Here is a 25,318-nt window from a genome sequence, read left to right on the forward strand (position 1 = left end):
GAACCCGGAACCCTCAAGTTGCTGGAACAGCCATTCTACCAACCGAGCTATACCGCATAACACTAGTGGTACAAGTACAACAGTTTAAGAATAACTGATCTGGATAAAGGCACAGCTACAGACATCTATATTCACCAGTTAAGTCAATATGGCATCAATGGAATTCATAATGGTGGCACACATCATGAAAATCATTTATTCTACTTTTTGGGGAGGATTTTGCCCATCATCTACAATCCAAATGTGAGACAAGAACACACAATCTTTCCCTTGTCTGTGTCTACTAAATATATATTTAAAAAAAATGCTAGTATGAGGTGGCTAACAATGGGATTAATCTATTCCTGTTACATTCTATTCTTGTCTGGACCCCGGCATACAGAGATGGCAGGCAAGTGCAGAAAAAAGCCTTCTTAATTAGGGAAAACACATGTACAACACACAAAAACCCCAAAGATGTGCAGCTGGAAAGTGCACAGAGAGCAAACAAGCGTATGAAGCGCAAAGCAACATACTCTACATACATTTATTATACTTTATTATTTTAGTCAGCGACAGGTACAGGTGTGTCCGGCTTATCAATCAGGGACAGGTAAAGGGGCCAGCTCAGACCAGAGGAGTGGTGGCAAGTGGAGGTAAAGTAAAGTTGGCGTGAGGCACCACAATTTTCCACGTTCATTTCACTCTTTATACATCTCAACTTTGCCGTGAAAAGGTGCGTACGCCAGGTTTGTGTGCATATGCACACTTAATACGATAAGCCCCAGGTGTGAATGTTAGTGTGAAAGGTTGTTTGTGGACGTGTCATTGTCATTGACCCGCGACCAGTCCAGGGTTGACCCCGCCTCTTGCGTCTTAAAGTCAGCAGGGATAAGCCCCAACTCCCCTGTGACCCTGACGAGTACAAACAATGTAGAAAATAAATGAATTGACCTGCTTTTTCCCCCCACCGTTGTTAGCAGTTCTAATTTCCTCACTTTGACTTTAGCACTAAAATGATTGTGAGAATGCTAGGACATGTTGTGAAAAAAGTTCCTGTAACTGTAACACAGAAGCATAGCAACTGTCTGCTAACATGCAAATAAAATACAGTGATTCTTAGATGAACACATCAAGCTTTGTCGATTCAGGTCTCAAAGCGGAAATTTTTAAATTTTGCTTTATCGTTCCTGTGACATAACTTTTCTACAAAACCCAAAACCAGTAAAGTTGGGACATTGTGTAAATCGTAAATAAAAACAGAATACAATGATTTGCAAATCTTTTTCAACCTAAATTCAATTGAGTAGACCGCAAAAACAATATATTTAATGTTTGAACTGGTAAACTTTGTTATTTTTTGCAAATATTAGCACATTTGGAATTTGGTGCCTGCAACATGTTTCAAAAAAGCTGGCACAAGTGGAAAAAAAGACAGAGAAAGTTGAGGAATGCTCATCAAACACTTATTTGGAACATTCCACAGGTGAACAGGCTAATTGGGAACAGGTGGGTGCCATGATTGGGAATAAAAGCACTTTCCATGAAATGCTCAGTCATTCACAATCAAGGATGGGGCGAGGGTCACCACTTTGTGAACAAATGTGTGAGCAAATTGTCGAACAGTTTAAGAACAAGATTTCTCAACAAACTATCGCAAGGAATTTAGGGATTTCACCATCTACGGTCCGTAATATCATCAAAAGGTTCAGACAATCTGGAGAAATCAGTGCACGTAAGCGGCTAAGCCTGTGACCTTCGATCCCTCAGGCAGTACTGCATCAAAAAACGATATCCGTGTGTAAAGGATATCATCACATGGGCTCAGGAACACTTCAGAAAACCACTGTCAGTAACTAAAGTTTGTCGCTACCTATGTAATTGCAAGTTAAAACTCTTCTATGCCAAGTGAAAGCCATTAATCAACAACACCCAGAAACGCCGCCGGCTTCGCTGGGCCAGAGCTCATCTAAGATGGACTGATGCAAAGTGGAAAAGTGTTCTGTGGTCTGACGAGTCCACATTTCAAATTGTTTTTGGAAACTGTGGACGTCGTGCCCTCCAGACCAAAAAGGAAAAGAACCGTCTGGATTGTTCTAGGCGCAACATTAAATATCTTGTCTTTGCAGTCTATTCAATTGAATATAAGTTGAAAAGGATTTGCAAATCATTGTATTTTGTTTTTATGTTTGATTTACAGTACGTGCCAACATCACTGGTTTTGGGTTTTGTAATTAGAAGGTTTGTGCATGTGTGAGTACGTCAAATCCATTCATGAATGGTGTATATTTACTGTTACCGGGAAAGACGCATCACTCCTATATATGTATGAAGGTTAATTTGTGTATTTTATACGAAAGATTGTTTTTGACACTGAATTTATGTAACTGAATTTTTGGCATTTGGTAGAAAATTGTGTGTGTTTTAAAATTCAGTGCAGACAAATTTGCTGCTTGAAAACGCAAGTCCCACTTTCGGTAAATTAAGACTGAAGCAATCGATCCTGTCTCAGAATCAGCCAATGAGGTGTCAACATATGTGTCATTTGACACAGGTCTTGCAAAGCAGAAAAAAGGCAGTTAGCTGGGCATAATAAAACATGATAAACATTTCAATGCGGCCCGCTGGATGTTTTCCAGCTATAGAAATTATTCCAATGGTGAGAATCTTCACTTTTAAGTGACATAAGGGTTACAACGGTAATCAATCAATCAATCAAAGTTTACTTATATAGCTCTAAATCACAAGTGTCTCAAAGGGCTGCACAAGCCACAACGGAATCCTCGGCTCAGATCCTACATCAGGGCAAGAAAAAACTCATAGTAACCAACGTTCCCTCTAAGGTGCGCGCCTGCGCAATTGCGCACTGCTCACGCATCCTCTGCGCACAGCAAATTAATGCCGCTCAGAAAATCAAAAATCCCATCTGAACTCTAAACGAAATAAACACATTACAATTTATTCTGTATGATTTTGCAATGCAACTCTGTGAGTGACAGGTGACAACAAGAGTGGCCCCAATGAATAAAACAATCTTTGTCAACACAGTTCAATTATCGTCTGTCGAGACACTTTACGGACAGGAATTCCATCAATCACTTTATTTGAGCAAAAACCACACCAAAAACATGAGTAAAAAAACTTTTATCTAGAAAAACTGGTCATTTTCTGCCATACAAACCAGGCTTAAACCAACTTTGTCATCCGTCATATCAACAGAAGCCGCTCGCTCTGTCTCACCTGCACCAACACACACACTCATGGCACTTAGCCAGTGCTGCGTTTATGGCCACACAAAAAGTCGGACAACCCCAACGCCACACATTGTGTAAATGCCAGGTTGTAACACTCTGACTCCTCAATCGGATGCGTGCTTATTTTACTGCCATTTATTAAGGATGTTAATCGAAGGATATTATTCATGAAATGTTGTCACTAGATTTCATAAATGCTAATAAAAAGATGTATTTTACAGACAGAAAGTTACAGGAACTAAATGTAATCTCTGAAAGGGGTAACATTTCTTTTAAAGGCAGGACCCACAGTCAGACATACAATATTAGCACATAGGTCATGAAAAACATGTTTTTTTTGTTATTGTCATTGTAAGGGGGCAAAATCACTTATATCAGAAAATAATTTTAATAAAACATTTAAATTGTTATGATGTCAGGTTTGGGACAGGTGTGACGCTGGTGTGGCCACAGTGTGCACTTGTCTGATGTTGCTCACATGTGCTCCACTGAATGCTCAGGGAGTTTGTGCGTTTGCTCACACACATGAAAAATTAGAGGGAACATTGATAGTAACCATAGGAACTACGTCACAGCAGCTCCATGCTGACCAGGCATGAAGCAGAGTGGGCGGGGCTTGTTTACACAGTACATGAGTCTGCGTGACTGTTCTTCCAAAGTGGTATTTTGCAGCACAGGGGCTCTCCAAGGGACGGTGCTCTCACTTTACCTGTTCATGCTCTATACCTCAGACTTCAGGCACGACTCCATCCGCTGCCATCTGCAGAAGATCTCAAACGTCTCCACAGTGGTGGGATGTGTTTTTGAGCGAGCAGGAATACCTAGAAGTCATCTCAAGCGTCATCGACTGGTGTGCACGTAATCACCTGCACTTGAACACCAGTTAAACCAAAAGAGCTTGTGATTGAGCTCCACCACCCACACCCAGATAACATCCAGGGATCAGATATAGAAATAGCGAACTCATTTAAATACCTGGGTGTTCACCTCAACAATAAACTGGACTTACAATTTAAACGCTGTGTGCAAGAAGAGTCAAAGTCGCCTACACTTCTTGAGGAGACTGAGGTCCTTCGGGGTGTGCGGATCACTGCTGCGCACCTTTAAGACACTGTGGTGGCTTCTGCAGTATTCTATGCCGTCTTTTTCTGGGGTGGGGGCAGCACGTCAGAGACAGGAACAAATTTAATAAACTGATTAAGAGAGCTGACTCCGTCCTAGGCTGCCCACTAGACAGAATTGAGGAGGTAGCTGACAGAAGAATGCTGACCAAGTTGACATCCATAATGTCTAATCCAGGGGTGGGCAATTAATTTTTACCGGGGGCCGCATGAGCAACCTGAGCACTGCTGGAGGGCCACACCGACAATATTTCAATAAAATTTTGCTCAAATTATTTTCGATATACCGTAAGATAAATAATAATAATAATAATATTTTCATTTAACCTAGCTTATCTTTATTCAAAAGCAGATGGCTTTTGATGGTTTTATTTTTAACACTTTCTTACACAACGCTTCCTGATGTGTAATACCATGCAAAAAATTCAATTTCTGTCACTTTATCCTGCATCCTCTTTGTTGTGAACGTAGCACGCCTGTAAGGTGATTGGCGAAGAAGGAGGAAGCGTTGCTGTTGCGGAAATAAGGAGTGAGGATAGACGTGCGTGTGGAAAGAACAAGATAAGTTGAGCTGTGTTAGTATAGGTTGCTCAATAAAAGTTTAAAAAGAGCATCAGACTTGGTGTGCACTTCTTCTGGACGCTACAATTGGAGTCAGAAGTGGGATGAAATGCCTCCCAGTTCGCCTTGCCATCAAACCTGGGAGTCTTCATTGAGGGCGGAATTCTTCCATGCCAAGCAGCGTGCGCTGCACCTATAGACGCTGCCTCTGTCCTTCCTCCCTTTCTCTCTCGCTTTGCGGCGAGCTCCTCACGTCCTGGATTCACACATACATCTGCAGTCGCTGCCGGCACCTTAAGTCTGCACACAATGTCCGTTCCCTCCCGTTCTATCTTGACAAAGTCGCCAGGAAACATGGTGGCACGTACCTCTCGATGACTTAGCAGGCTGAGCACACAATTAAGCAGCGCAGTATGCACAAAGTTTTACTTCTGACATCAATTGTAGCGTCCAGAAGAAGTGCACACCAAGTCTGACGCTCTTTTTGAACTTTTATTGAGCAAGCTATACTAACACAGCTCAACTTATCTCGTTCCTTCCACACGCACGTCTATCCTCACTCCTTCCGCAACTCAAGAAGACAACATCAACTTCAGCAGGTAGTTACACTATATTCTTTAAACACAGCAAGCTGTGTACCACAAATTAAGCACACGGCTTTACCTTTAGTTGGCAGTCCATGTCTTTTTTAAAACACGGCATTCGTCATCAACTTTTCTCTTTTTAGCGTCTCTGGGATAACCGTGCATCACTTGTCGCAGTGTGCCTTCCCTCACAGGACATACGCCCATAAATAACACTTTTCAAAATAAAAGCAGCACAGTTGTATTGCACGCACGACATAGATATTTTTTAAATTTATTTTGTAATTTGTGATTGCCGCTGCGCGCACGAGCATACGTCCACACGGAAGTAAGACAAATAACGCTTTTCAAAACAAAAGCAGCACCGTTGTATTGCACACTCGAAATAGATACTTTTTAAAATGTATTTTGTAATTTATGATTGGCCTCACACGGGCCAGACAGGGACGTACAAAGGGCCGGATGCGACCCGCGGGCCGCAGAATGCCCAGGTCTGGTCTAATCTGTCTCACCCCATGCACGGCACTGTGGAGGCCCTGAGTAGCTCCGTCAGCATTAGACTGTCACATCCACAGTGGAAGAAATAACACTATCGCAGGTCCTTTCTACCCACAACCATTAGACTTTACAAAACACTTGTGTGATTACTGGCAGCTTTTTCATTGGTGTGTAATACCGATGTTAGTGTTTTTTGTATTTATTTACACATATTAGTGTGCAATCACCAAAAATGATTCCCTGCTGCTCACTGCTCCCCTCACCTCCCAGAGGGTGATCGAGGGTAACGGGTCAAATGCAGAGAATAATTTCGCCACACCTAGTGTGTGTGTGACAATCATTGGTACTTTAAGTTTAACTTAATATCTATATTTATTACTATTTGTTTGTTTTTCATTATGTTTTACTTATGTTACTGTATGTAAAAACCTGAACTGCAACAACGTAATTTCCCCATTGTGGGATAAATAAAAGTCTTTCTTATCCTATCCTATGTTTTTTATCCTTTGTGTTTATGTTTTGCTGTGTTTGTTGCATCTTTTTTTGTTCTTACTCGATTATATAGGACGTCTGGTCTGGGAAGTAGAGGAGCAACGTTCATATATTCTCAATATTCAGTGTTTTATTGTTAATAGTGAATATTGTAATTCCCCAATCTGTATTTTCATGTACATTCTGAGTGTCTTATCCAGTAAAAAACAAAAATTGTATTTCCTTTTTGAAATAGTCTGTTGTTATGTTTTTAGTATCCGTCATTGTTGTGTGGGTGTTTGTACGATCGTGTGATCTGCTTTAATCCTTTTTTTGCGGAATCTTGGGATGTATTTCATTAAATCACAGCAACCTCCACAGTTGAAATAAAGTACAGAGATTACATGGCCTGGCTGCATGTAAGACCTGTGTCACGTGACTTCAAACTTGATACCTCATTGGCTGGTTATGTGACAGCATCGATTGTTTTAGTCTTAATTTACCGGAAGTGGGTCTTGCGTTTTGAAGCGGCAAATTTTTCTGCTCTAAATTTTTTTGCACTGAATTTTTCTGAACTGAATTTTTGAACACTGACTGATGAAACTCAGCAGCCTTTATTGAAACTATAAAGTTGTTCTCATCAAATACCTGCCACAATTGTTTGATATTAATTCAAACCATAACCATCCATGCATCACTAATTCTCTTGTCTCAAAATAGGCCGACAAAGCAATTAGCTAACTGCCCTGCTGCCACCTACTGACATGGAAGAGTATTTACACGGTTACTCTGTCGATCTCTAGACAGCACAGACCCTCAACAACAGTACATTATTTGCGGATTATAAATAATGGTTTGCAAAAAATGTATTTAGACCATTTAAAGAGATTAGTAAAATTCTATAATTTCCCACTGCACACCAGACAATATTTCACGGCACAGTAGTGTGTGGCTGAAAAACGCTGCGTTAGAGGATTTGGAGAGTGAGTGTTTTTAAAAGAATGTGATCAGCTACTTCCAGTTTGAAGTCAGAAACATGTCATCAACCTGCAAGTTTCCCAGATTGAACAATTGCCACCTAACAAAGATGCTATGATCCTTTAAGACACTTTTACACTTTGTTCATTATGCTTCTTTGTTTTGTATAATTTCCTGTTTGCACTCTTATTTTCTTAGTTTTTATTTCTTTGTTGGCATATTAAGTGGTTACTTTACCCCTGTTGTCAGCTCCTTTCCCCTCACCTGTTTCCAGGCCTTGTTAACACTGCAAGTCAATTCCAATTGTTTTTCCCACGTGTGATCTGTATCGACTTTTTTCATTTCAATGTGAACAATACAATTTAAATTTTTTCAAATCCGACCCAAGCCTCTTTTGTACGTGGATATAAATCAGAGATGTATGCGCTGCAACTGCAGTCTGAACACTCCGGTCGCGTTCATTTGACCAAAACGTCATCAAAAAGCGATTAAAATTGACAATTGCAAAATAAATAGTTGACAAATGAGAAATAAAACAGACAAAAATAATAACTTAGGAACTCGCGTCAATGCCAGACCAGAAAAGCTTGTCCTTCTTAATCTTCTAGGCGCAATAATTCAGTTCAGAAAATTTAGACTTTGCTTGAACAAAATCCTTGTAATTACCACAAATGTGCCAGAATGATACCTACTAGAATTGAAGCCATGTTTACTTCCATAAACACTGCAGCGCACGTGACGTCATGTCTGCATGCGGGTTAGTTTGTGTTCATGTTAGACAACGCATTTTTTTTGTAAGGTGAACAATTACATAAAAAAATTACTTACTTAACTTAATCCCCTTCTTCCCAGATGGGAAATAAGGCTTCGACGACTCGACGCCATTCATCTCGCTGCTGTGCTCGTCTCTGTGCCTCGCCCCATGTAAGCTTCATCTCTTTCAGCTCCCCTTCAACTGTTCTTCGCCAGGTGTTCTTTGGCCGCCCTGGCTTATGTTTTCCCGGTGGTGTCCATCTTAACGCTGCCTTTGGTATCCTCTCGTTGTCCGGTTTTCAAAAATAGCTAGCTAGGCTATAGACTATATAGTATATACCGCATGTTATTTTTGTACAACAACAACTTCAGCTGTCGAACGTTATAAGGTACAAATTCAACAAGTACAACATTAGCACGGACGTATAGCCAAGTTGTGGTTAAGAAGGTGGATTTTTGTTCCTTATATTTACCAGAAACGAAGTGATCCGAACACACGACCCGGGACTTTGGGGGACTCCAGTGAGAACTGTCCTCGTTTTCCCAGTGTAAAGCTGCGAGCCATTTGTCTCGTCTCTGTGGGCTCTTATCACGCTTTGGCAGAACAAAATACAACCTTTGTTTTCCCTGTTTCCAGTTGTGGTTAGCACAACCAAAAACAACACAGTTTTTCGGCATTTTGGAGGCAGAATGACGGGTTTAACCAGCGTAGGTCGACAGGTTAAAGAGTAATGGCAACGGTTTGTTTTCAACGCCAGTCTGGTTGCTATGGCTCGAAGAACCCGTATGTAGCTCAGTTGCCCGGATGTCGGCCCTCACCCATTCACTGAAATTGAAGTATTTCTTATATATATATATATATATATATATATATATATATATATATATATATATATATATATATATATATATATATATATATATATATATATATAAATAGTGACTGGAAATCGGGAGAAATTCGGGAGAATGGTTGTCCCGGGAGATTTTCGGGAGAGGCACTGAAATTCGTGAGTCTCCCGAAAAATTCAGGAGGGTTGGCAAGTATGAATGATCTTTAATGTCAAAAGAAGTAAAAAAAAACAAAAAAAGGCAACGAACAAGATAATGCTGCTGGTGCTTCTTTTGGGGATGTTTAGTTTCTGAGATGTCATGCATTGTTGGCAGCATTCTGAGAAGGGTACAAGAACAGTGTCGTACATTTAATCCAGACATGCAATATCCAGACAAAAGTGTGTTTGTGTGAGCTACAAATATAGAAAGGGAGTGTCCCGGAATCTGACACAACAAGGACATCATCCAAGTGGCCATTATGTCCTAGCTGAGACTCGATATGTCGTCTTCACACAAAAGACGTCTCCTCCTTGGCTGTTTTGGATGTTTTTACCCCAAAGGTTCATTCACCTCAAAGTGGCCTTGACTCAATCCTTGAATGAGTCCACCTTTTGTACTTCCTAATAAAGCCACACGACACAAGAGAACCTTTGTGCGCTTTGAATGACTCATTAAAGTGTTTTACTGTTGTACTGCCATGTAATTACTCCAAAGACACACATTTACGTTGTTTGGATAAGTCAGTGGAACTTCCGATGTTAAATAAATATGTTTTATTTCAAGCTTCTTATTTGATAATAATTACAAAGCTATGATCAAATACATTTATAGTGCCAAGCGATTAAAAAATGTGATTAATTAATTATGAGTTGTAACTAATTAATCTAGTTAACCTTTTTTAAATCTTACATAAAAATGCTGAGAAAAGCCTTCCATTTTAGGTATTTTCATTTAGATGTATTACATTAATGTGGCACAGGGGTTAGTGCGTACAATACGAAGGTCCTGAGTCCGATCCCGGGCTCAGGGTCTTTCTGCGTGGAGTTTGCATGTTCTCCCCGTGACTGTGTGGGTTCCCTCCGGGTACTCCGCCTTCCTCCCACCTTCAAAAACATGCACCTGGGGATAGGTTGATTGGCAACACTAAATTGACCCTAGTGTGTGAATGTTGTCTGTTTATTTGTGTTGGCCCTGTGATGAGGTGGGGACTTGTCCAGGGTGCACCCCGCCTTCCGCCAGTGTGCAGCTGGGATAGGCTCCAGCACCTCCCGCAAACCCAAAAGGGACAAGCGGTAGGAAATGGATGAATGGATGGACATTATTGTGGCAGATCAAAAAATGTATATGTAACAAAAAAATGGTATATTGAAGTAATTTATTGTTTTTAACAGACTTAAACAGATTCAGCCTTAGCCATATACTAAAATAAAACACCAAGTTCAATTAAAATGCTGAAGTTTAAAAAAGAGTAAAAACACTTCTGGAAACATACAAAAGCAAGTATTTCACGTGGAACGTGTTGCTATTTGTCTGCTTTAGACAATATGAAGTGTAGTTATTTACAATAGAACATCAAACATGTACTTGTTCATCATCACAAAATAAAGTAATGAAGCTACAGAGACTATAACGTTAGAGATGAAAAACTTTCATAACGCGATTCAAAATATAATGCGCCAAATAAGACTGTAATTAAAATTTGACCCCCGGGTAGCATAGTGGAACAGGGGTTAGTACGTGTGCCTCACAATACGAAGGTCCCGGGATCTTTCTGTGTGGAGTTTGCATGTTCTCCCTCTGACCCCGGCTTCCTCCCACCTCCAAAGACATGCACCTGGGGATAGGTTGATTGGCAACACTTAATGGTCCCTAGTGTGTGAATGTGAGTGTGAATGTTGTCTGTCTATCTGTGTTGGCCCTGTGATGAGGTGGTGACTTGTCCAGGGTGTACCCCGCCTACTGCCCGAATGCAGCTGGGACAGGCTCCAGCAGCCCCCCCGACCCAGTAAGGGACAAGCGGCAGAAAATGGATGGAATTTGACACCCTTACTTTATATAATCTATATATGCTTCTATGATTGTTTGCAATATTTTTTTTAATCAAGCTATTGTTTTTAGGGTACATTATTTTCTTCTTTCTCCTCATGGCAACAAAACAAAGTGAAATAAACGTACTCCTTTCCAACACAATGGTGCGTCGGTGGTTTTGGCTCCAAAATCCAGCAAACACTTTGAGCAGTGTGTGTTTGGACGCATTTCAACAGCACATGGCAGCATTGTTGAGAGGCACTTATCATTTGTCAGAAGTAAAGTGAAATGGTGGAGAAATATGAGGCTGGCCTTCCTCTATACAACAACAACACTGAGGTCTTTGTTCTGGTCCTCCTCGCTCTTATCTCGACCCCATGTAGAGACTGACGCCTCCTTTGATGGACAACGGGTCTGGAATGTTAGTTGAGAAACATCAGCCTCTTTTCCACCACAGGAGTGTTACACCTGAACCAGCATCAAGGGTTGGAAATGAAGTTCCTGACCTTTTCGGAGGAGTCACACATATATTCATCCCTTGTTTATTACGGATGATTAGTACTGGACATTTTCTGCATAAAAAGCAGTTTACGCCCTTTTAAATATTGTTTTTAAACATTATTAGATCCCTCTAAACTTGAACAAAAACCTATCTAGTCACCTTTACACTTGACCAATATAGTAGCCTTGAGTGTATTCTACTGTAGATTGTAGTACTCAGCGGTAGCCGGGTTTCCATGTGCTGAAACCACAAGTGTACATCGTTTCAACACAAACTTTGTCAAAAGTCTTAGCTAAGATCATTAGCTTTGTTGTTAGCATTCTGTCTTCTTAGCAATGTATCTCCTGCGTTGACATTCCACAGTGCTCACGCCAAAGTTGTGTTACTGATGTTGAAGATGGAGTGCATCTTGAACCAAGAGGGCTGCGCTGGATGTCCGATGCTACGTCCTGCTGTTGTCTTTTGGTATTGATCACGTCAAAGTCTCACTAGTGTGGAGATGTGTTGTTGATGAGGCAGGGATTGAAGATGAAGTCCTTTAAAAATGTCTGCCAAAATTAGTCAATCTGAGATTGTCGCGGTGAAGATAGTTAGCAGCCCGTTGTTGTAAACATGGTTTACTTTGAACCCAGAAACGGAAGTCTGGCTTGGGAAATATATCTTTATCAATCGCAACAACATTATAGAAAATAAGACAAATACTGCACTCTGATACATATAAGACATCAATAACACTTACTGTAATTTAACACTTAATTTAACACTTTATTTAGGCCAAAAAATTTACAATATGCTTAAAATTGTTTTTTTATCTGTATTGTAGCTTCAGCTGTGACATTAAAAGCGCATTGTAGCGAAGAACAGCCGTAGTACTTTTTAGAAATGAAAGCTCCTGGATATTTGGTGGGAATGGGACAAAAGATGGATGTTTGTCGGCAGTAAGTTGCAGTAACCTGCTCAGTGGCCTTGTGGTTAGAGTGTCCGCGCCCTGAGATCGGTAGGTCGTGAGTTCAAGTCATACCAAAGACTTAAAAATGGGACCCATTACCTCCCTGCTTGGCACTCAGCATCAAGGGTTGGAATTGGGGGTTAAATCCCCAAAAATGATTCCCGGGTGTGGCCACTGCTGCTGCCTACTGCTCCCCTCACCTCCCAGGGGGTGAACAAGGGGATGGGTCAAATGCAGAAGACAAATTTCACCACACCTAGTGTGTGTGTGACAATCATTGGTACTTTAACTTTAACTTTAAGTTGAGAAAAAAAACCATGAGTTTGATCATGTTTGAAAGTCCCGTCTTGTTGATGAGTATGTGTTTTGTCTTTGTGCAGGATAACAAAGATGACTGGAAAACGAGGAATAGGCTCATCCAAAGGGAGAGGCCAGCTGGCAGAGAGTCACCCACGCAGGTAGACAACCAACACATTAGACATTAAAAATGACATTAATAATAATGACATCCGATTGAAGAACTGTATCATTAATTCTACCAGTAGAAAAATAATAATGCTCAGTGTTGACTGACATTGTCTGGGAGGCATTGAACAAACCTCTTTTAGCTTCAAGAGAGTCAAAATATTACATCCATCTTTGAGTATGATGCAAGTATAGTTGTAAACCGTTATACATTAATAAACATATGGCATTAATTTCATTTTATTTTGAAAACTACAGACCATTTAAACAAACAAGTATCCCCAATACAATATCTTCATCTGCACAAAAAAAACCCACTACAATAATATTAATAATCAAATTTAAAGGAAAGAAAGAAACAAGGTGTGCATCAGAAAAGGATCAGGAAGAATCAAAAGCTTATAATGTCCAGCCCCATTAGTCAGATAATCTAATTCTTAATACATTACAATACATAATCGCTTGATACTTGACAGTATCAACCATATTAATAAATATCATATTTAATTTCATTCACATATACTCACAATGATAAAATGTGTATTATGATGATTATGGGATTTGCACATAGCTGACAAAGTGACATAGATGTATGTTGTATCAGACGATTATTTTAGGGTGTTTACAAATAGATATTAATCAGTCTCACCAGGATTTTGTGATGGTGCCAATCCCCGCAAATGATGTGCAGCCTCACAACTTCCCCGCACGGTTTGGCGAATCTGCTTCATTTTCACCAATCAAATTTGTCTCTAAGCGGCGCTCATCAACTGTCCAATCAAAACTTGTGTTTGTTTCTTGTGTAGACGAAGCAGAAACAACAACGTGTACCAACATATTAACTCTTAATTGATCAAACAAGGTACCTCAGACATACTTCCTGTTCCTGTCTACAGTGCTCTAAGCCTTCTGGGTAATGTAGCATATAAACAATTACTTCCTAGTTTACATGTAGTTATATACTTATTTAACCTTCATTTATCCAGGGTAAAACAATTAAGAACAGGTTTTAATTTGTCATGCTGACTTAGTAAAGAAGTAGCCTTTACATGACTAAGATGTTGAAGTGTAATGAAAATCTCTCATTGTTTCTCATTTACCAAGTAAAATTACCACTATTGATCGCTCTCAACAGTTCACAAATGCTCAAATGTGCGAAGTTAAAAATGTTTTGGAATGCAAATTAATGTTTAAGCTGGACAAACACTTTTCAAACGTCAAACATACATGAAGAAGGTCTGCAACAGAGCAGACAGTGGACAATAAGGAAGTCTTTGGGGTGTTTTTTTCTGTATTTCTAATTAATGATTACCATTATTACTTAGAAATAAATTAAAAAAGAACACTAATTTGACAATTAGCTTTGAGCATGTGCTTTTACTGCCACCTAGCATCTACTTTTAAGTCTGTGTGCCACAAAATCAATACAGTACTTGTGTTCCATCCATCCATCTTCTTCCGCTTATCCGAGGTCGGGTCGCGGGGGCAGCAGCCTAAGCAGGGAAGCCCAGACTTCCCCCGCCCCAGCCACTTCGTCCAGCTCTTCCCGGGGGATCCCGAGGCGTTCCCAGGCCAGCCGGGAGACATAGTCTTCCCAACGTGTCCTGGGTCTTCCCCGTGGCCTCCTACCGGTCGGACGTGCCCTAAACACCTCCCTAGGGAGGCGTTCGGGTGGCATCCTGACCAGATGCCCGAACCACCTCATCTGGCTCCTCTCGATTTGGAGGAGCAGCGGCTTTACTTTGAGCTACCCCCGGATGGCAGAGCTCTCACCCTTTCTCTAAGGGAGAGCCCCGCCACCTGGCGGAGGAAACTCATTTCGGCCGCTTGTACTTGTGATCTTGTCCTTTCGGTCATAACCCAAAGCTCATGACCATAGGTGAGGATGGGAATGTAGATCGACCGGTAAATTGAGAGCTTTGCCTTCCGGCTCAGCTCCTTCTTCACCAACAACGGATCGATACAGCGTCCCCATTACTGAAGACGCCGCACCGATCCACCTGTCGATCTCACGATCCACTCTTCCCTCACTCGTGAACAAGACTCCTAGGTACTTGAACTCCTCCACTTGGGGCAGGGTCTCCTCCCCAACCCGGAGATGGCACTCCACCCTTTTCCGGGCGAGAACCATGGACTCGGACTTGGAGGTGCTGATTCTCATCCCAGTCGCTTCACACTCGGCTGCGAACCGATCCAGTGAGAGCTGAAGTTCCTGGCCAGATGAAGCCGTCAGGACCACATCATCTGCAAAAAGCAGAGACCTAATCCTGCAGCCACCAAACCGGATCCCCTCAACGCCCTGACTGCGCCTAGAAATTCTGTCCATAAAAGTTATGGACAGAATCGGTGACAAAGGGCAGCCTTGGCGGAGTCCAACCCTCACTGGAAACATGTCCGACTTACTGCCGGCAATGCGGACCAAGCTCTGACACTGATCGTACAGGGAGCGGACCGCCACAATCAGACGGTCCGATACCCCATACTCTCTGAGCACTCCCCACAGAACTTCCCGAGGGACACGGTCGAATGCCTTCTCCAAGTCCACAAAGCACATGTAGACTGGTTGGGCAAACTCCCATGCACCCTTAAGGACCCTGCCGAGAGAATAGAGCTGGTCCACAGTTCCCCGACCAGGACGAAAACCACACTGTTCCTCCTGAATCCGAGGTTTCGACTATCCGGCGTAGCCTCCTCTCCAGTACACCTGAATAGACCTTACCGGGAAGGCTGAGGAGTGTGATCCCACGATAGTTGGAACACACACTTGTGTTCCATTTTTTTTTATAAATCCTTTAAGGTTAGGGTTACTAGGAATACTTAAAAAATTAATAAGCTTTAAAAGATTGCAGCTTTGGCTGCAACTTTAAGAAACAGCTACCACCAGTAACCAGTGAACTCCCAACGGGACTGATTAAACTATAACAAATACAGAAACATAATAGTCTCTAAAAAGATATGTGTCATGACTCGGTCTGTGGCGTGGTTGGTTCTCCAGTGGTGCAAATGAATTGGACCATACGTGGCGTGCAGGTGAGGACATGTTTAATATTTTAACTCAAAAGGGGATTAACAAAAAGCGCGCACAAAGGCGGAAGTACAAAACGTGGCTATGAAAATAAAACACTATAGCACAAAGGCAAACAACTATGAACAATAACAAAACTTACTTGACATGAGAAGAGGGGCATAAAAAAGAGCAGCATGGATCATGAGGATGAACAGAGTGGCAGGAGTGTGAGGACGCCAGGACGAACAACAGAAACAGACAGATTTAAATAGTGACGTGATCAGTGAAAACAGGTGCGTGACTCGAAACGTGAAACAGGTGCGTGACAAGACAGGTGAAAACTAATGGGTGACCATGGAAACCAAACCAAACAAGGAAGTGCAACCAGGAACTAAAAAGAGTCCAAAAAACAAACACATGGCCAAAACAAAAACATGAACAGACATGACGCATGACCAAAACAAAAACATGAACAGACATGACAATATGTTCATTGTATGTCATCGATAATGATAAATTAACCCGCTTGCTGGCAATTTCACGTCTAGACAATGAACACGGTTGTAATTTGAGACCCCAAAGTCTCGCATTGAAGCACTTAAATCTATCAATGTCTCTCAGGTTCACGCTTCTTTATTAGTCATATCAGCCATGAACAGTGTATGCAGGTAAACAATGCAATGTAGACGCAAGATTACCATAGCTGAGGCCCGCCGGACTACACAGAAGTACACAGAATTTAAACAGGAGACATTAAATATTTGTAGATTGCTCTGCTCATCATCTTAGCTTTGGTCTACTGGCTGCTGGAGGTCCAACGGGCAGAAAGGACAGCAGCTCAGGTTCAGGGTTGCAGAAACACTACACCCTCAGTTCAACCTCCTTATTTTTTGACGGCCGTTCCCAACTTGCTGTTTCCATTGTTGAGCAGCAACAGCGCTGCACATACTTAATATGCTGCACACATGTACTGTAATCATGTGCAACAAACACAAATTGCGCACGCACCGGCAGGATGCACACAAACGCACGGTCCGAGCTGAAGGAAACCTGAGCATTGCGTCCTTCTCTCCCTCAGCCCCTGGGTGACATGACCAATGGGCTGTCAGAGCCCTCGCTGCAGCATCATGGCCCCAAAATGTACGGCGTGGTGCAGAGGAACAACTCGAGCAGAGTACCAGAAGTGAGGGCGCGAGAGTGGACTGTCCATCACCTTCATGATGAAATGAAGTACATCAGGGAGGTGAGTGGCGGATGTGAGACACTTGGAACACACACACGCAGACACACACACATACACACACACACACACACTGTTGTGATATCTGCTGGCTTCTTTGTGAGACGGTAGATCCTATCTGCATGCTTTCTCCTTGTGTGTTTATTCAGGTGAGAGATTCTCTGGAGAAGGTCAGAGAGCGCATGTATGGGCAGTTTGGTGGCATGCAGCAGTCTGTGCACAAACTCTCACAGGAAATGAGGGTGAGAAACATCATGTGATTACAAAACGTACATGTTTGCTGATGCTCTATAATCATTACATCTCTATTAATAATAATAATAATAATGCATTTAATTACTGTATACTCTGGCTGCATTAACTCATGTGGTAGAAAGTGGATGGATGGATACTCCTTACCATTTCTTTTTTGACAGTAACATTGTATTTGTGTCCAAATATTGGGATCATTTAAATTGTGCAAACGAGCAATAACTTGTGATTAATCATGATTCATCTAAATTCAACGGAGTGATTAATCTGGTTTAAACATGTAATTGTTTGACACTCTAATGTACAGGTAATTTTTTTTTGGTGCTGTACATTAAATATTAATTGAACAACCATATGCATTTATTAACCAATTTAATTGTATTATTTATGATACCATTTTTTTTTATTGATAAAAATGGACTTGATTTGTTTTTTGTGCCGCAGACAAAAATAATCTAACTTCATGTTTTTCCTAAAATGGTTTTAAATGAATATATTTATTATACCTATCATAATATTCCAAATTTGATTGAGTACCTTGTAACTTTGCACACAGCTACACCTACTTGCTCTAAACAATTTGATTGGAGCTGAATGTGAATCATCTCTAAATTTTCTGTGTACTTTACAACTATGACCCAGGAAGTTACGCTTGTTAAAATAGTTATTGGACAAAACCCAAAACCAGTGAAGTTGGCACGTTGTGTAAATGGTAAATAAAAACAGAATACAATGATTTGCAAATCCTTTTCAACTTGTATTCAATTGAATAGACTGTAAAGACAAGATATTTAATGTTCGAACTGAGAAGCTTCTTTTTTTTTTTTGCAAATAATCATTAAGTTAGAATTTAATGGCAGCAACACATTGCACAAAGTTGGCACAGGGGCATTTTTACCACTGTGTTACATGGCCTTTCCTTTTAACAACACTCAGTAAACGTTTGGGAACCGAGGAGACCAATTTTTCAAGCTTGATGTACAGCTTAAGTTGTTCAACAGTCCGGGGTCTCCGTTGTGGTATTTTAGGATTCATAATGCGCCACACATTTTCAATGGGAGACAGGTCTGGACTACAGGCAGGCCAGTCTAGTACCCACACTCTTTTACTATGAAGCCACGCTGTTGTAACACTTGGCTTGGCATTGCTGAAATAAGCAGGGGCGTCCATGATAACGTTGCTTGAATGGCAACAAATGTTGCTCCAAAACCTGTATGTACCTTTCAGCATTAATGGTGCCTTCACAGGTGTGTAAGTTACCCATGCCTTGGGGACTAATACACCCCCATACCATCACAGATGCTGGCTTTTGAACTTTGCCTCTATAACAATCCGGATGGTTCTTTTCCTCTTGGTTCCGAAGGACACGACGTACACAGTTTCTAAAATTAATTTGAAATGTGGACTTGTCAGACCACAGAACAATTTTACACTTTGCATCAGTCCATCTTAGATGAGCTTGGGCCCAGCGAAGCTGGGGGCGTTTCTGGGTGTTGTTGATAAATGACTTTCACTTTGCATAGCAGAGTTTTAACTTGCACTTACAGATGTAGTGACACACTGTGGTTACTGACAGTGGTTTTCTGAAGTGTTCCTGAGCGCATGTGGTGATATCCTTTACACACTGTAGTCGCTTTTTGATGCAGTACTGCCTGAGGGATGGAAGGTCCGTAATATCTTCGGTTATGTGCAGTGATTTCTCCTGATTCTCCCAACCTTTTGATGATATTACGAATCGTAGATGGTGAAATCCCTAAATTCCTTGCAATAGCTGGTTGAGAAATGTTGTTCTTAAACTGTTGGACAATTTGCTCAAGCATTTGTTCACAAAGTGGTGACCCTCGCCGCGTCCTTGTTTGTGAATGACTGAGCATTTCATGGAAGCTGCTTTTATACCCAATCATGGCACCCACCTGTTCCCAATTAGCCTGTTCACCTGTGGGATGTTCCAAAGTGTTTGATGAGCATTCCTCAACTTTCTCAGTCTTTTTTGCCACTTGTGCCAGCTTTTTTGAAACATGTTGCAGGCATCAAATTCCAAATGAGCTAATATTTGCAAAAAATAACAAAGTTTATAAGTTTGAACGTTAGGTATCTTGTCTTTGCAGTCTATTCAATTGAATATAAGTTGAAAATGATTTGCAATTAATTGTATTCTGTTTTTATTTACGATTTACACAAAGTGCCAACTTAACAGCAAGTTATTCTGGTTAAGTTGAATGCAATCTTTAGAATAATCTTATATATATATATATATATATATATATATATATATATATATATATATATATATATATATATATATGATTCGATTACAATTCAGGAGCTTCAATTCGATTGTTGTATGTTGATCTATATGTATCTTATCATTTGCTGTATCATTTACCAATAAAAAGCATCAATCAGTCCATACACATGTTTTTACAGGTTGCCAACTCCCGCCGCAGGAATCTAGAGTCAGAGGTGAAAGTCCGCACGGCCGCCATGGAGAAATTTGATCAGATGAACAGCTCCCTTATGTCTACCAACATCGGCCTGCAGGTGACCAATAACGACCATGAAGACATTTGTGTGCATAGTGTTGCAGTAAGAAGTGTACCATTTGTGTTGCCTTTGCAGAAATCCCTCCTAGATAACTGTCAAACCCGATTGGACACGAGGGACGAGGTGAAGAATTTGCGCAGCACCTGTGAGAAAACAGAAGAAGACCTGAGAGCCAAGGAGAGAGAGTTGGCTGCAGCACATGCCGAAAACCAACATCTGAGACTTCAGGTTGGATGTTTGTGCAGAAAGACACTTTACTGTTACTGTGGAAGTACCTGCTCTGACACATTCATGGACACAGTCGTCACCCTACAGGTGTGACAAGTCTGCCTGCTCCAAAAAACAGTCTGTTAAGAGACGTCGGACAGGTTGTGCAGTATTGAGTGAGAAAAGATGACACCTTCAACACACACAATGTATTGTTTGCATGTGTCCTGACTGGTTTAGCACACTGCGTTCCATTATAGAACTTACTGGTGTGACGAGCAGCAATCATCAAAATAGTCCTAAAAATGTTTACAGGCACCAGGTAATACAAGAGCTGTATCAAGAACACTGCCTTTAAAATGATAAATACCAATGCACGGTGACAGACGGCCACAATGTATTACACTAGATATCTAAACCTTTCTATTTTCTTATGCATTCTAATACATTCAGTCATATGTAAAAAAATAGAACATGTTCAGGTATGTGAATGAATTGGAATGCATGAGAAAATGGGGAAAAGTAGACGTCTGGCAGGATGAGTGTAAGCAAATCTTTGGTGCCCTCTATGGATTGTGCTGAAAATGCTTTGGAAAACATGCTCATGTGCCTATAATGCAGAGTCTATCAATGTTTTATAATCATTAGACAATTTGTTAAGTCGGCAAATACATTTTGTTTGATGGCGGCCATGTTTTTCAACAAATCTTACTCAAAATGTTACTGACATGTGCTTGTCAGTCTCCTAAAGCTGTGGACCAAATTGTGTGGTGCTTCAGCTACTGTTACACAGTGGGCCTGATCTACTAAAGGTTTGCATGCATTAAAAGCAGTGTTGGGTTAGTTACTGAAAACCAGTAACTAGTTACAATTACTAGTTACTTTATTTCAAAAGTAACTCAGTTACTAACTCAGTTACTTACACCAAAAAGTAATGTGTTACTGTGAAAAGTAACTATTTAGTTACTTCTTTTTTCCCCCTTTTTTTTAAGGCTCCCATTAATGCCCTTTTAGCCTTCATTTCAGTACTGTTATTGCACTGGAGAATAATACAATCTGTTGATCAACTTGACATTCATTTGCATCACTGAATTCAGAAAGCAATGTGGCCTACATACAACACACAAACACAAAAATATGTTTCAAAGGGCCAATTTATTTCAGGCCAGAAAAAATTGACAAAACTATTTTAAATAGCTGCAACGTAATGGCACTTTAACTTTAACTCTAAGTGTCAAAACTAGGTCTATGGCGTGGTTTGCTCTCCCGTGGTGCAAAAGAATTGGAACGGACGTGGCGTGCAGGTAAAGACATAGTTTAATTATAACTATAAACTACAAAGTACAAACAAAAGGGTACAAACAAAAGGCGCTCACAGCGGAGGTAAAAAAACTTCACTAGGAAAAAACAAAAGGCGCGCACAATGGCGGAGAACTATGAACATTTAAACAAAAACTTACGTGACAAGAAACTGTGAACATGGCATGAATGTGTGATGTCGCCAGGACGAACAACAGAAACAGAAAAGCCTATATAGTGACATGATAAGTGAAAACAGGTGCGTGACTAACTGTGAACAGGTGCGTGACATGACAATGTGAAAACGTGAGACAGGTGTGTGTGAGTCCAAACGTGGAACAGGTGAAACTAATGAGTAACCATGGAAACAACAAAACCAGGAAGTGAAACCAGGAACTAAAGAAGTGTCCAAAAAACAAAACAGCACATGGCCAAACAAAAACATGAACACAGACATGACAGAACCCCCCCCTTACGGACAGATCCCAGATGGCCAAAAACAAAAAACAGGATCAAGAGTCATGGGAGGGAGGGAGGGGGACATGGCGGTGGGTCGCCAGACCAGGTGTCCCCGAATCCACCGGGGCAGAGTCAGGTGGCGGCGGCGGGTAGACCGCCGCTGAACCTGACGAGGTGGGCGACCTGGGAATGGCCACATTCGTGGCAGACGATGAGGTCGGCGCACCTGGCGTGGCGGACGCCCATGGAATGGCCACATCCTTGGCCGACGAGGAGGTGGGCGCGTTGTCGTGGCAGGCGGCGAAGCTTGGCGTGGTGCGTCAGGCGGCGAAGCTTGGCGTGGTGCGTCAGGCGGCGAAGCTTGGCGTGGTGCGTCAGGCGGCGAAGCTTGGCGTGGGTGGTCTTGGCCTTGGCGGTCTTGGTCTTGGCAGCGTGGGTCATGGTCTTGGCAGCGTGGGTCTTGGTCTTGGACTTGGCGTGGTTGGTCTTGGACTTGGACTTGGCGTGGTTGGTCTTGGACTTGGACTTGGCGTGGTTGGTCTTGGTCTTGGACTTGGCGTGGTTGGTCTTGGTCTTGGTCTTGGACTTGGCGAGGGTCTGGGTCTTGGTCTTGGACTTGGTGTGGTTGGTCTTGGTCTTGGACTTGGCGTGGTTGGTCTTGGTCTTGGACTTGGCGTGGTTGGTCTTGGCCACTTGGCGGGTCTTGGTCACTTGGCGGGTCTTGGTCACTTGGCGGTTCTTGGTCACTTGGCGGTTCTTGGTCTTGGTCACTTGGCGGGTCTTGGTCTTGGTCACTTGGCGGGTCTTGGTCACGGTCACTTGGCGGGTCTTGGTCTTGGTCACTTGGCGGGTCTTGGTCACGGTCACTTGGCGGGTCTTGGTCTTGGTCACTTGGCGGGTCTTGGTCTTGGTCACTTGGCGGTTCTTGGTCACTTGGCGGTTCTTGGTCTTGGTCACTTGGCGGGTCTTGGTCTTGGCTTTGGTCTTGGCGTGAGGCAGCCACGGGCGGCACTTGGCGGCGTGGGGCAGCCACGGGCGGCACTTGGCGGCGTGGGGCAGCCACGGGCGGCACTTGGCGGCGTGGGGCAGCCACGGGCGGCACTTGGCGGCGTGGGGCAGCCACGGGCGGCACTTGGCGGCGTGGGGCAGCCACGGGCGGCACTTGGCGGCGTGGGGCAGCCACGGGCGGCACTTGGCGGCGTGGGGCAGCCACGGGCGGCACTTGGCGGCGTGGGGCAGCCACGGGCGGCACTTGGCGGCGTGGGGCAGCCACTGGCGGCACTTGGCGTCGTGAAGCTGCGACTGGGCGTGGAGCAGGTACTGGCGGCGCTTGGCGTGGAGCAGGTACTGGCGGCGCTTGGCGTGGAGCAGGTACTGGCGGCGCTTGGCGTGGAGCAGGTACTGGCGGCGCTTGGCGTGGAGCAGGTACTGGTGGCGCTTGGCGTGGAGCAGGTACTGGTGGCGCTTGGCGTGGAGCAGGTACTGGTGGCGCTTGGCGTGGAGCTGGGCGTGGAGCAGGTGGATCTTGGCATGGTCGAAAAACTGGTGGTGGTGGTCGTGCTGGTGGCTGTGGCTTGGCGTGACGAAAGACTGGTGGTGGGGGTCGTGCTGGTGGCTGTGGCTTGGCAGGTCGAAAGACAGGTGGTGGTGGTCGTGCTGGAGGCTGTGGCTTGGCGTGACGATGCTGACCCACCCCACCTGAACGATTCCCAGCCCTAGCCCCCCCCTCAAGGAGCGGATCCCAGACGCGCTCCCCGCGGTCTGGAACCGTCTTTTGGGGTGGGCGGAGGGGGTTCAGGAGGAGGGCAGAATCCTCCCCTCTAAATTGTCCAAAAGGTCTTTCGTTCCCCCCCACCTGGGCTTTTGTGGGTGAAAAAAAAATTTCTGACTTGGGCGTGGCATGAGTCCTGGGGGGCGGGGCATGAAAATTGGGTGACTGTGATTGACAGGATCTGATTTCTAAAAACATGTCTTGGTAATATTTAATCATGGATTTAGAGTCTTTGGTTGGATGTGGCTGACAAGAAAAAGAGTTCAGGGGAAAAAAATCCATGACGTCACCCACTGGCAGCGGCGTGACGTCGTCCTGGGGAAGCCGGGCTGGCTGCAGCTCGTTTCCGCCCGGAGGGGGAGGAGCTTGCGGGAACGATGCGTCCTTTCCAATGCTTGTGGAAGCCCTCCCTGACGTCCTTCGTTGGGAGCGGCGCTTCCGGGACTGCGGTGACGCAGCGCCATCCTCGGACCAAAGGGAGCTGATCGGCACCAGTTTGCCGGTCGGACCCCACATGAGATCCCTGCGCTCCATGGGGGAATGGCGGAGTGTCTCGGCTTCCATGGCGCGCAGGACCTCCCACGTTACCTCGTCAAAATTGTCCCATTTTTTTTGCGGGAGAGCTCTCGTGCTGGCGACATCTGTCAAGACTAGGTCTATGGCGTGGTTTGCTCTCCCGTGGTGCAAAAGAATTGGAACGGACGTGGCGTGCAGGTAAAGACATAGTTTAATTATAACTATAAACTACAAAGTACAAACAAAAGGGTACAAACAAAAGGCGCTCACAGCGGAGGTAAAAAAACTTCACTAGGAAAAAACAAAAGGCGCGCACAATGGCGGAGAACTATGAACATTTAAACAAAAACTTACGTGACAAGAAACTGTGAACATGGCATGAATGTGTGATGTCGCCAGGACGAACAACAGAAACAGAAAAGCCTATATAGTGACATGATAAGTGAAAACAGGTGCGTGACTAACTGTGAACAGGTGCGTGACATGACAATGTGAAAACGTGAGACAGGTGTGTGTGAGTCCAAACGTGGAACAGGTGAAACTAATGAGTAACCATGGAAACAACAAAACCAGGAAGTGAAACCAGGAACTAAAGAAGTGTCCAAAAAACAAAACAGCACATGGCCAAACAAAAACATGAACACAGACATGACACTAAGTAGATAGGATCTTTGATCCAAGACACAACTTACATTTAACTAAAATGTTATTTTCTTTGTGCTCGACAAAAGAAAAGTATTGAGAATGTCTCCATGTTAAAAAACTTGACTTCTGGCTTCGCCATGATGTCTTGTTAGTTGTTATGAGAGTAGCGTATGTGTGTGTGTGTGTGTGGCCCTTTAAGATATGACAGCATGAGAGGTGAGTGACGTCAGTGAGTGAGTGGGCGAGAGAGGTGAGGGAGCAGCGACAGTGAGTGCGTGTAGGTGCTCTAGCTTGCTGGATGGCTGCGTCCAATAAAGTCACAAAGTTGCAACAAACCGCCGGGCTCGTCATTCACCCTCAGCTGTAAAGACCCTCTTCCTGCGGGGAGGCGTGCTTTCTGT

General features: G+C 43.1%; 1 protein-coding gene across 1 annotated transcript in view; it reads left to right on the forward strand.

Annotated features, from left to right (window-relative positions):
* LOC133630027 (mucin-2-like) overlaps window positions 1-25,318 on the forward strand; it is a 39,088-nt gene that overhangs the window by 4,439 nt on the left and 9,331 nt on the right. Inside the window, exons 3-7 of the mRNA XM_062021249.1 lie at window positions 12,893-12,970; window positions 17,063-17,227; window positions 17,374-17,466; window positions 19,904-20,017; window positions 20,096-20,248. Coding sequence (XP_061877233.1) covers window positions 12,893-12,970; window positions 17,063-17,227; window positions 17,374-17,466; window positions 19,904-20,017; window positions 20,096-20,248 — 603 coding nt within the window. The remainder of the gene's footprint in view (window positions 1-12,892; window positions 12,971-17,062; window positions 17,228-17,373; window positions 17,467-19,903; window positions 20,018-20,095; window positions 20,249-25,318) is intronic.

Source organism: Entelurus aequoreus, linkage group LG02, assembly GCF_033978785.1.
Source record: "Entelurus aequoreus isolate RoL-2023_Sb linkage group LG02, RoL_Eaeq_v1.1, whole genome shotgun sequence".
NCBI classification, from domain to species: domain Eukaryota; kingdom Metazoa; phylum Chordata; class Actinopteri; order Syngnathiformes; family Syngnathidae; genus Entelurus; species Entelurus aequoreus.